This window comes from Eulemur rufifrons, chromosome 7 (genome assembly GCF_041146395.1).
Source record: "Eulemur rufifrons isolate Redbay chromosome 7, OSU_ERuf_1, whole genome shotgun sequence".
In the NCBI taxonomy this organism is placed as follows: domain Eukaryota; kingdom Metazoa; phylum Chordata; class Mammalia; order Primates; family Lemuridae; genus Eulemur; species Eulemur rufifrons.
Window position 1 is genome coordinate 179,470,450 of NC_090989.1, and position 12,947 is coordinate 179,483,396.

General features: G+C 37.6%; 1 protein-coding gene across 3 annotated transcripts in view; it reads left to right on the plus strand.

Moving 5' to 3' along the window:
• The window catches only part of CHL1 (cell adhesion molecule L1 like), a 74,583-nt gene that overhangs the window by 24,975 nt on the left and 36,661 nt on the right, over positions 1-12,947 (plus strand). For all 3 annotated transcript variants that reach the window (XM_069473826.1, XM_069473828.1, XM_069473827.1), the window contains 2 exons: positions 3,302-3,486; positions 8,784-8,915. In XM_069473826.1, the coding sequence (XP_069329927.1) occupies positions 3,302-3,486; positions 8,784-8,915 (317 nt within the window). The remainder of the gene's footprint in view (positions 1-3,301; positions 3,487-8,783; positions 8,916-12,947) is intronic.

The window sequence follows — 12,947 nt, forward strand, 5'->3', positions numbered from 1 at the left end:
TTTAGAAATGAAATGTCATGAAACAATATATAAAAACAAAGTGGACATGAGTACTTGTCCTTGGAACATGAAAATTCCTGATGCACTGGCATCAGAGTTTTCACCTGAAAGTGTTGTCTTCTAACTTGTTCTGGGTGTGTGTTGGGTAATCCTATCTGATTTGGTCCTCTTTCAGGTGAAGATGATATATTTTTAAAAAGTTGTTTAGAGTACATTAAAACACTTGTTCTAAGAGGTTTCTAAACCATAAACCTCCTCTAGTAACAAAAATAATTATAGATAAGACATCGTAGGGGCCAAGGCCCTTGGTTCCCTGAAGGTTCACTGAAAAATCACTGACATGAGGCAGATTGATGAAGGAAAAAAGGCACACAAATGTATTTAATGTGTATACCCAGGAGCCTTCAGAATGAAGACCCAAAGAAACTGTCCATTTTTATGCTTAGGTTCAACAAAGTATAGACAGCAGTATGGAAATATGATTGGACAAAAAGGGCATTATCTAATTCTAACAGACTGAGTGGGGAAACCCAGCAAGGCCTGCCTGTCTAGATTCCTCTTGGGCTCTCTGAGCATGCTTTCCTTCCTTCTGTGTGTGGGACAGGACCCTCTCTGGAATAGGAGTCTTATGACTTACAGTCAAACAAGGTGGATCAGATAATTTCTTTATGTTCAGCTTTTACGCAGAATATTTTTAGGTTTTATGGCTGGCTTTCAAAAATGGGGTTCTGGTTTCTATGACTTGCCTCGGAGAAAAGGAATTCTAGTTTCTGTGGCTAGCCTCAGGGGAGAATGGGACTGAGACAAGAGGGCAGGGGAAGGTCAGAGAAAAACTTTTGCTTCTAAGGCCTTCATGTTGGGATATTGTTTTCTGAGCCCAATAACATCCTGCTACTATTTTGTGTCAAGCACTATGTTTTGCATTTTACATTAGCAGAGGAAGGTGTTTATTCCACAGGAACAAACAGTAATAATATTATTCATCAGGAGAAGTGCAAGCAGGGAGTCCTACCTTCAGAGAAAAGGTTGCATTTGTGCACCAGTTCACACTCGCTCAGGGCCCGCGAAATAGCCATAGCCGCAGACTCATCTTCACTGCACAAATTGTTTTGTTTTGTTGTGTGAATTCATAAGTTTCAGCTAGGTATGATTCTATCGCAAGATACTACTTTATAAACAAAAAAGTGTATAAATAAATGTTGGCCAAAGACCTGAACAAAAATTTGAGATTACTATATAGTGTATGCTTGTATATAAAAAGGGATTAAGCAATATATTTTTCCTCAAAATGTCTTTGCTCAAATACTGTTAGTAAATGCTCCTTAAATTTAGAGAAAAAAAAAAAAAAGGAGAGAAAAACAAATTGGTGAGAATGTAGCTGAAAATTCTTTCCATGGTATAAACTTATCCTGAGATAAATTATATCGCATATTCACCTAATACTTATAGATAATCATTTTACTTTATTATTTCAGGTAAAAGGCATTAGGAAGTTAGACTAGTTTTCAAAGACTAGGGAGAAAAAGAGATCTTGCAGAAAGTGAGATGCTTGCACTATTTAAGCATGGACTCATGAAAAACTGCTATTTTTGGGGAACTGAGGTCCAGAACAGCCCCTAACTTGGCAAATTGCCATTTTGACAGATGGAGTGAAAAACAAGCAGTTAGGAGACCTAGGTTATGCATCCTGTTAGGTGATACACTCAGGAAGCCAGCAGCTAATACACTCTCACAGCTGCCTGTCTGAACATCATTACTGTTTTCTACAGAAATTTGTCATGTGCTCTAAGCCTGATAAGATATAAGATCATTGTTCCAGATCTGTAAGGCAGGTTAGTATTTGAGACCTTAAAAGGAGGGGGAAAAGAGTAGATATGTGTAGATTCTAGGGCCTTCATCTTTTCCTCCAATATTTTTTGCATGCTAACTGAATCATTTTAATCATTCACTATCAATACAAATTTGAGAACATTGACACAAACAATTTGAGGTAATCACTCAATTATTAACTAGAAACCAACCAATGGGTCATTTGACTATAAGCATAGATTCTAAGACTATGCCATTGGGAAGGACATAGATTATAAAGCGCAAAATAACAAACACTGATAAAAGAACAAGTTTAGAGTAGATGCATTTAAGTTCTAATATGTCATTAATTATTCCAGTGACCTTAAGCAAATTAATTTCTTGGTTCTTCAGATTCCTTACTGGTAAACTAATGACAATAATACCCACCTTTAGAATAAGCTCAATAACTTAAATCTATTAATGATAAAAAGAAATATGGATAGGAAAAAAGAATCAATACAATTGGCAAAATTTTCTTCTACTCACTTATATAGCCCTACCAGGGAGGAAGGAAAAAAATTATCCATCAGTTAGAATCTGCCATTAATGCTTTCTACATAATTTTTAAAACAAATAAATCACATAGGATACTACTTTTCCACTTATCTGATTTTTATCAGGGGGGATTTTTCTTAAACACAGCTGGTGTGATTCCCCAGTCCTATTTTCCTCCCTACTGTGGTTGAAAAAATTATCATGTTGGTGTGTGACAAGTTATGACTCTGGATTTTGTTTTGTTTTCGCTGTTCAGTTTGTTTGTTTTGATTGGGCGAGCTAATATTTCAAAAACTCTAAGCAAGGGAGATTTGGTTCATTCCTCCTTTCTTCTATTTTCCACAAGGATGAGAAAGCAACTTGGGTAGCAGTGTCTGTGCCACAGACTTCAACTTGCCCTAGAATGGGCAGTTCATCAGTCTAACCAACACATTCGGCTTTCACAGCTGAGCCACATCCTCCAATATCAGCTGATATCAGCTTCATGTGATTAAAGGGGAAATCATTGCTTCTCTCTGCTGACTGTTGGATCCTACTTTACTGTATTTTTCAAACACAGAGAGAAGAGGGCTGTTATGTCCAGCCTCTGCAAACTCCCTACAGGGAGATTTTCAGACTTGAAAAATATCTTGTAATATTATTTCTGTGGGGTCCAATTATTTATCCTTTATCCAGCCACACCTAGTCAGCACTTATCCCCCTTCATAGAGGACAGAGACAATTTCTGAGGTAGTAGACTATTAAAGGAGCATTCAATGAAAAAACTTGCTCTAATGCCAATGTTCACCATTAACAGAGGTATGCAGGTCTCTCCACTGGTAAGGTTGATGAAATTCAGTGGAATCTGAGCACATATATAAAAGCAACTTGGTAAAGGATGTGTCTTGAGGGTTTCTTTATATTTTCCACTTAAAAAATTTATGTGCGTTTGTCTGTTTGTTTGCTTATTTTGCAGACCAACTCCACAGATTGATTGGGAAAAAATGGGTGGTGACTTACCAAAGGGAAGAGAAAAAAAAGAAAATCATGACAAGACTTTGAAGATAGAGAATGTATCCTATGAGGACAAAGGAAATTATCGCTGCACAGCCAGCAATTTCTTGGGAACAGCCACTCATGATTTTAATGTTATAGTGCAAGGTACGTCCCCTTGTTGGTTTAATCTTCTACCTTAAAAAAAGTAAACTCATACATATAGTGGGTCTTTGCCTCTAAATCATATGTATTAAAACAGATCAACAGTTTCAACTTTTAATTATAGTGTGGACAATTATATTACACCAGTTAAGCAGGTTTGTCATTTACCTCTCAAAAGCACATAAAAGAGACAAATGACAAGAAAAGATCTCATGATGGGGATTAAACACAGACAATTCATATGATTTGTTCAAATAGTCATTAAACCTAGTTTCCTATATCATCATATTATGAGAAATGATTTTATTATAATATACATATGACACTACATACTATCAAATCATAAAAGAAGCAGTAAGGATTACAATAGAGGAAAGAATTGAAATGGGCCTGGAAGAAAACTTGGACTTTGCTTCTTAATCCTGTAATTCACTTACTGTGTCCTTGGTCACTTTATTTCATGTTTCTGTACCTCAGTGTCTTCTTCAACAAAGTAAGACAGGCAGACAAATCATTGTCTTAACTCTTTAGAGATACATTTTTTTGGCCATTTTTTGGGCTCAGATGATATTCAATATGTTATCTATGGGGAAAGAAAAATAGACTGTGGTCTGTATGCTATAAATATGAATAATAGTTCTCTATCCAAAAGTGCAAAAACCACGTTATATTGAAGTCACCTTCCCTCTGTAAATCCAATCATTTCAATTGTTGTATTTGTGGAAATAAGTAGGCGATGATGACATCATTTTTAAAAACTGGGACAGCCACAAAATGTAGATATTGGGGCTATGCCTGGTTAGTAGATGTGAAGGTTATCTAGTCCTCCTCTGAATTTAATTGATGCAGACTGCTTTCTGTGGATCTGATCACATTGAGGCCTTCTGCCTATGGTTTAGTTCACTGCATTGATCAAATTAATGGAATCATTACTGCATTTGTACTTACTTAGTGCTGTGTACTTAACTATTGAAAGGAATTGTCTCTTTTAGGCTACCATTTAGTAACCTAGTGCTCTAGGCCCCCCATTAATATTCCAGTAAAGCTCACCTCTTAGAGCTTCAATTTGCACAGGGAACACCTAAGTAATGGCTTGTTGTTTTAATTAATGGAGGAAAAAAGACTCAGACAGAAATTCCACTTACAAGTAAATATTAAGATAATTAAGATAATTGATTTAGCCAAGTCCCTGTTTGAAATAACACTGTGTTTCCAAGTCCTGTCCATAAGGGGTATTATTAGTTGAGATAGGAAGAACAGAAAACTAAAGATGAAAATTTTATTTTTTTTTTTTGGCTTGACAAAAGCAAAGCTCATGTAGGAGAAAGCCCAATATTATGTATTAACATCAACATCTGCCAACAATGATATATTCCTCTGATATTAAATTATTCACAAAGAAATTCGGAGAGGAAGAGTTTGAAGGATCTATTTTATGTATATTTTAAGTCATCATTTGATGTTTCTATGTAATTTGGCTACATCGTGCAACAGGGATATTTTTCCATAACCTCCCCGCAGCCCCTCCACAGCACACACACATACCCACGAACCAGACACGTCTAATTGTTAGCTTCTCCTACTGCAAGTTGCTGACTATTAGAAATCCTTCCAGATGGCTGGAACATTGCTACGGTAGCTGAATATTTTAACAATCTGGCCACGGTTTTCTTGACTGTAAGACTGAAGCTTTCAAAAGAATTGCAAGGGTTGCAAAAAAAAAAAGGAAGGAGAGAAAATCAGAGATGTGAAATTCATTATGCAATTTAAAATGTTGACTGCAGGACTCCAAAGGAATATAGGTTTCTTGGACAAATAGTTTTCACTATTCATAAAACACCTATTAGCACTATTGAGATGTAAATAATGTTTTTATGAGGAACATTTAATCCTTTCCCCTTAGTGAGAAACTACTAAATGTACCCTCAGTTGTATGTTTTAGAAGTTTCTTTTTACCCACACACATGAAAAGCAAATTGAGCTTAAGAAGTCTTTTTTTTTTTTAAGTGTGAAAGCAGTAAATATAACCTTCATTAATCATCTGGATGGATGAGTTCACTGTTATTCAATTTTCTTCTGCCTTCCTGCACCCTCTCCTTTTCCTTTTTTTTTTTTTGGTCTCTTTTGTAGAAACACAAATTAAATAACAAAGATTAGCCATATGGGAAAATGGCAATGCTATTGTGTCATTTGAAAATCTAGTTCATTCTGAAAACACCCATTGTGCTTAAGTAAAAGCTTGAATTGTATTGTGTCTTTTCTGTATGTGATATTTCTTCCTTATTACTAAACACATGTTATTTAAGCTATAATATCCTAAATATGAAATCAAACTGCATTTCAAATTCTATAATATATATAAGCAAAACCAGCCAGAATGTCTTAACTAAGTACAATTATATATTCTAGATATCCGTGGTATGAATAATTACACATTATAATTGCAGTAAAAAGAGATACGTTAGAATGGCATCTAAAACATTCTAAATCCAGAAATCAAAATATGATCACAATCAGATTTCAACAGATTATTTCAAAATAAGCTTCCATCAACAATTTTAATGTTATCAATGTTTGAATCATTTAAATCTTTTGAATTTTAATAAGTATAATAGGAAAGCACTTATATATAACTATATATTCATAATATAATCCAAAATGATTTTGCATTTTCAAAGGATGTCATAAATTCACATGTAATTCAGTCATTGATAAACCTCATTTTCAAAAAACAAATCTATTCCTTAAAAAGTTTCAATTAAATGCAATGTTTGTTGAACCTAACAATTTTTGATTTATTGGCCTATAGATATTTAATAGGAATCTGTGATAAAACAGTTTTACTAAAAAAAACTACCATGTTGTATGTTTTATAGACACCAAATTTTCTGTTTTATTTTGTTTTTCTTCTATTGTTAGATATCTCATTAGCTTGCTTATTAGTCTCAGTGTTCAGACAGTTTCATCTGTGTTTTTAGCAACATAAATTTATCGTCTTATTTTTGTATTTACAATTATGACAAATGGGTAAAGTTTCAACATAAGTAATTTTCATCAGGTACAATATGTCTTAGGATAATAAACAATAGGATTCGATGATAATGTCTTTTTCTCAGAATTTTTGATTTGAAGGCCCAAGAAGAAACTGTTTCTGAGCAGGACAGCCTTGAAGTCTCTCTCAAATTGCGTGGCAAATCTACTTCTGCTTAGGATCAGCTTATTTCTATGGGAGAAACAGGGATGAGAAGTATACAAATGTTCAAGCATTTATAAATAAAGCTTATGAAGAAAGGGTAAGGTAAAGTTTATCAATGAAGCCTAGTGAATGCTCAAAACTTCTTGGGTCAGTTGATAAATACAGGGAGAGCTTGGATTTGGAAGCACAAAGTAACAGTTGATAAATTGAGTTGGTTTTTGTTCCTTTTTTCCAAATTAAAAAGATAGCAATGAATTTGAAACAAAACCACATGGCTTCAGAGTCTCCATGCTGCTCATTCATAGGTCCTGTCCACATAGCCATGGAATAGCAAGAACAGGAAATGTGGCTTCTTCTATTGGTGACCCAGGGCAGGTTAGACGACTTCTCCAAGGCTCAGTCCTCTGTCTATAAGGTGAAATGGTTGGATCAGGTGATAAATTAAGTACCCTTTCAGCCCTAACAGTAAAAGATCTTAACACAGATACTAAGGAATTAATGAAATTTGTAAAATGAGAAAAGAATTAGAAATGTCAATTTTGTTATTCATGGAGATTTAGAGAAATACCATCATTGCTTAATTTTCTTTATTTTTAATGCTCTAAAAAGCAATAATTGTAGTTCTTTACTGTAAATATGCTAATGGTCATGTTCATGAAACTTTTTTCTCTAATTTACAATTTTTTTATTTTATTGTGGTTGTATGAATCAACTCCCCCCAAAAGTAACAATAACAACAAAAAATACAAAAAAGAAAAAAAGACCCTTTGCCTCAGAAAGTGATCTACAGTTTATAATTTGGGCTATTGCATTTTAAAACAAGTGACTAAATGTTTACAGTTGGGATAGATTGTGAATATATATTTCACTTGAAATTTAACAATTAAGTCCACACCCTGTGGAATAATTACAAAGGCACTTAACTTATCTTGCTCGGACTTGAACTTGCCAGGGTTATTTGTATACTTTCATTTCTACCCATGAATGTATAGGCATTTTCTTTTCACATAATCCTCTTTTTTCCCCTTTACTTTAAAAAACTATTTAAATGTTTTTTTTTTTTTTTTTATTTTATACCTACACATATCTTTAAAGACTTTCCCTTTTGACTAAAAATGGAAATCTAAAATGTCTGGGAGAAATAACAAGCAATACCTGATGGGAATTACTATCTGCAGGTTTTGTGTAATTTTCTCTTAAATTAAATCATCCAAACCATCCACACTTTAATCTAAACCTTTTATTTGGTTCTGACATTTGTTGGATGGGGAACCTGTGGCCATGGGGCCATGTGTGGCCTTCTGGATCCTTGATTGCGGCCTTTTGACTGAGTCCAAATTTTACAGGACAAATCCTTTTATTAAAAAGGATGCCACAGAGAAAGATGAAGCTTTTCTTGCCTCCTTTGGTGCTCCAAAAGAACAATCTTGAAATCAGAAGGCTGCAGGCTCCCCACCCTATCATTTTTTCCTCTATTCTTTTAAATGCAAAAGGCTAAATGTTACTTTTAGAATTCCCTCCCTCCCCACTTACAAAAAAAAAAACCTCTTGGAAATGATGTTTTCCAAATGGATTAGTTAGATAGATATAGAGATATGTATATGTAAATGTTATAAAGCCATTAATTTAAAAATAAATGAAATTTAAAAATAAATATTGAAAAGTTTAAATAGTTTTATTTTTAAATTTCTCAAAATAGAATTCTTGAGTATCCACCTTTTTTAGATGCCATGCTGCAGCTTGAATAAGCTGTAGCCAGCAGTAAATAATGTTACCATCTGCTTATTCCTCCTTCATTGTCTTTTAGTGGGATAGATACTTGTGTAGCTAAATAAAATAAAATATAACTATTTTTAGTACGCTGATTTATTATACATGCTGAGTCCAAATTACACACACACACACACACACACACACACACACACGCTCCCCATACTCCACAAAAACAACTCCCATCTTGCTTTGCGGAAGTTTATCAAAAAGAGCTACCATGAAACACTTAGTGGTGTCTGCCCTCTGCTGGTATGTAGTAGAAATACAGGTCTTAACATTTTTGGACCTCTGGCGTAGATAAAATCTGATGAGCTCTTCCCTTTGTTTCCAGAGCCTCCTCACTGGACAAAGAAACCTGAGAGTGCCGTGTATAGCACTGGGAGCAGCGGGATCTTGTTATGTGAGGCTCAAGGAGAACCTAAACCCACAACCAAGTGGAAAGTCAATGGCTCCCCGATTGAAAGTAAGTTAAAATGCCAACTGTAATGCAGGGCTAAAGGTGCTGTTTGATGGAATTATTAATGGTCAGACACCCTGGTTATGTGTAAAGTGGAGCTGAGAAGTGGCTGGATTAGCAGGACAGGTGTAACTAGCAAGTCAGAGATTGCCTGTTTCTAAGCAATTTGATTGTTCAGACCTGAGGTTCATGGAAGAACCATAAATAATGTTTACGCTGGTTAAGGCCTTTCATAAATTATATATACAAATAATTTTTTTTTTTAAAAGGCAACTGGATAAGAAAGAGGATACATCCAAGGAGGAAAGCCAATTGTCATTCCTTTTCCTGAGAAGCAGCAGCAACAGTGACCTAGTGGCTGAGAGCACAGGTTGGAAGTCAGGACCTCCCTTAGACCCAGGCAGCAGCGGTGCCTGCCCTGGGCTCTGCCCTTCTCAGAGACCTGCCCTGTACATCCCTGGGCCTGCTGGTTTCCCTGATTTGAAAAATCCTCAGGGACAAGGAGACATGCCAAGCCTGAACCTGTGCCCATTACCCTTGGCTCCCTGCCTATTCTTGAGCACATTCCAGTGCAAAGACCTGAAAATGCCTTTGTCCAGTCGGCCCTGAGCCTTCTCCAGATGGGCTGAGCGTGGAAGGGCAGGTGTGGCTCAGGGCTGAGGACCTACTCTTTCCACCCCACCAAGCTCCAGCATATACCTCCAAGGAGCCCCCGGTCCTGCACTTGAACCTAGCTCAGATCATTTTGAATGCAAGCAGGAGGACAGAACATATCTTATGTGTCAATTGATTAGCTCCATTGAGAGTGGGTACAACATTGAGACACATGTATATAGGTTCCATTTGTCCTTTTGCTCTGGGGCCCACACATGTCCAGGATGAGCCTCCTGGTGCTTTGCAGACCCTGGATCCCATCTCGACAGTGCACCTTCCTACCTGTGCGATCTTAAGCTGTTTACTGAATCTCCCCAAGCTTAAGTTTTTTAACCACGAGACAGAGATAATGATACTTGGTTGTGGTGGAATGAGAAAAATACGGTTAGCCAGTGAGGGTAGTGATTTATCTGGAGAGCATTGTGGTAGTTTATAAACTCTGGAGCCAGACTGCCTGTGTTTGCATGCCGGCTCTACGGTTTCCTCGCTGCACGATTGGGAGTGTTACTGGCCCTCTTAAAGCCTGTCTCCTCATCATACAGTGGGGGATGTGCGTAGCACTGACTCGTGGGGTTGTCACGTGGACTAAATGAAACACCACACAGAGAATGCATAGCTCAGGGACTGCCACACAAACAGCACCCCCAACATTTTGTTGACAATCATTGCTTTCACCCAGCAGACGCTCATTAGTCCTCATTATTAATATCTTTGAATTTGAGACTTTTTCCTCATCTCTTTAGAGAACAGAATGAGAAATTTTTTAAAAATGAGGTTTTGGGTAGATCAAAGGGAAATGAAAACAATTTTGTGTATTAAAAATGTTCAGATTGCTGAAATAAAGAATTCAGATTTTCTTGACCATAAAATCATAAAATTTTATATTTGAATGGTGCTTGGCTGTTTCCAAAAGCCATTCACAAATTACTTGTAATCTCCATAAGAACCTTTACAGGAGGTGCTACTGTTCCTATTTAACAGATTCATTCATTCAGTAATATTTATTGAGCACCTCCTATGTGCCAGGCACTGGACTTCTTGCTTGGGCCACAGTGGTGATATCATGGACAGAGTCCCTGCTCTGCTGGCTCTGACATTCTATTGGGGAGAGGCGGTCAGTAGAAAATAAGCAGGTGAGTGTGCACTGCAGTGTGGCAAAGCAGAAAATAGCGGGGTAAGGGGAGAGCATAAGGGATGTTTAGGACCTAGTTGCTATTTTATTTTAAGATAATGATAGTAAGGCCCCCGTGGTAATTTGCCTTTGAGTAGAGACCTGCAGGAGGTGAGGAAGTCAACCATGCATGTATCTATGAAGGCACTTTCAGAGTGCAGAGGTGAGTGAGCACAAAGCCCCGGAGGTATGTCTGGGGTGTTGAGGCAAAGAAAGGAGGTCCCTGTGGCTGAAGCCCAGAGAATGAGGAGGGGGCTGTGCTGGGCAACGAGATCAGCTAGGGGGCGAAGGGCTAGGGCATGGGCAAAGGTGAGCACCTACGTAGGGATTTGGGACTTTATTGGGAATAAGCTGGGCTACTCTTGGAGGATTTTGAGCAGAAGAGATGACATAATCTAAATTAATCTAATTTTTCTGACCTCTGAATGGAGAATGGACTGTATGACTCTAGGTAGGAGGCTGCCCAAAAGACTCTGGGTCCACGGCTAGATTGATAGCAGTGGTGGCTAGGTTCTGGATTTATTCCTAAAGTAGAACCAGAAGGTTTGCTAATGGATGAGAAGGTCAAGGGTGCAAATAAACTTATGCAAGACAGCACAACTGAATAACAGTGGACCTCAAACCGAAGCCACATTGTGAATGCAAGCTCTCTGTATGCTCTTCTCACAGCTTTTGATCATAGCTCTCCTTGCTTCCCTGCAAACAGGTCATAAACATTCATAGGCTGGGAGGTTTGATGACAGTGGGCTGGCTAAAGGATTTGCAATCTTTTGAGCTGATAGTTTTAGGAATTGCATAGCCTTTCCCTGTGTTATTTCAAATTAAATCAAAATGATTACTATTATTGATGACACGCCTAACCCTTTTTACGTGCTTTGCATCTAGTATTTTTGAGCCTCCCAATAGCCTTGAAAAATAGATTCTGTTATTCTCCAGTTTGCAGATGTGGCAGCTGAGGCTCAAAGAGGTTACATCACTTATTGAAGGACACAACCCAGGTACATTTAGACTGGAAATGGAACCCAGAAATGATTAAGTCTGGAGCTGGGGTTTCTCTCACTGTATTACATTATTTCTCCCTGAGCTGACCCAAAACAAAACTGATAAAGGATTTCCGAATTATGTCAGGGCTAGTGTGTTTTGTTTGATATTATAAAGACTCAGCTTTCTTCAATCCTGGGAGCTTCTGTTGGACTTTACCAATATGCAATGATACACTGCAATTTCCATACCCATCCTACACAGCAGATTTGGGCAATGTTTGATTGTTTTTCATCTCAAACTTGAGACCATAGTCTCATTTCTTCCTTTTGTAATGCTGTGTTGATTCAGAGCCACCCATGGGTCAAATGGTATAAGAGGAACTAAGGAGCACGGTGGGGTTTACTCTAAAAAGCTTAGGACTCTGGGTGTGGGGTACAGGAGTGAAGAATCAGATCAGAGATTCAGTCCTCTGCAGCATTCTTTAAGAGTTCAACTTTAACCACCTTGGAAGAGTACTCATCTTGCTGTTTCCCAAGAGAAAAGTAATCCATTGTTCAGCGGAATTGTATTTGCTTTCTAATGTTGCTATAACAAATGACCACAAACGTAGTGGCTTAAGATAGTACGTGTTGACTACTTTAAACTCCGTAAGTTAGAAGTCCAACACGAGTCTTACTGGGCTAAACCAAGGTGTCAGCAGTGCCGGGTTCCTTTCTGGAAGTTCTAGGACAACATCCCTTTCTTTGCCTTTTCCAGCTTCTAGAGGCTGCCCTCATTCCGTGGCCCGTGGATCCCTTCCTCCATCCTCAAACCAGCTCCACTGCATCTCTCTGATCATCCCTCCATAGTCATGTCTCCCTCTGGCCACAGCCAGGAAAGCCCTTCTCATTTTAAGGAGCTTTGTAATTACATTGAGCCCACCTAGATAATTCAGGATAACGTTCTTACCTCAAGGTCCTTAACCTGAATCACATGTCCGAAGTCCCTTTTTCCATGTAAGGTGACAGAGTCACACATTCTGGGTATTAGAATATGGATGTCTTTCAGGGGCTATTGTTCTATCTACTTAGAAGGGCCTTTCACGACTAAAATGCTGCACAACATAACTTTTTCAGTCATTCTAACAAAAACTTACTGACTTCCTCCTCCGTGGTAGCTGCTCTTTGGGCATTGGGGACACACTTCACAACCAAGGTCCTGCCCTCAGGGAGTTCACAGTCAAGTGAAAA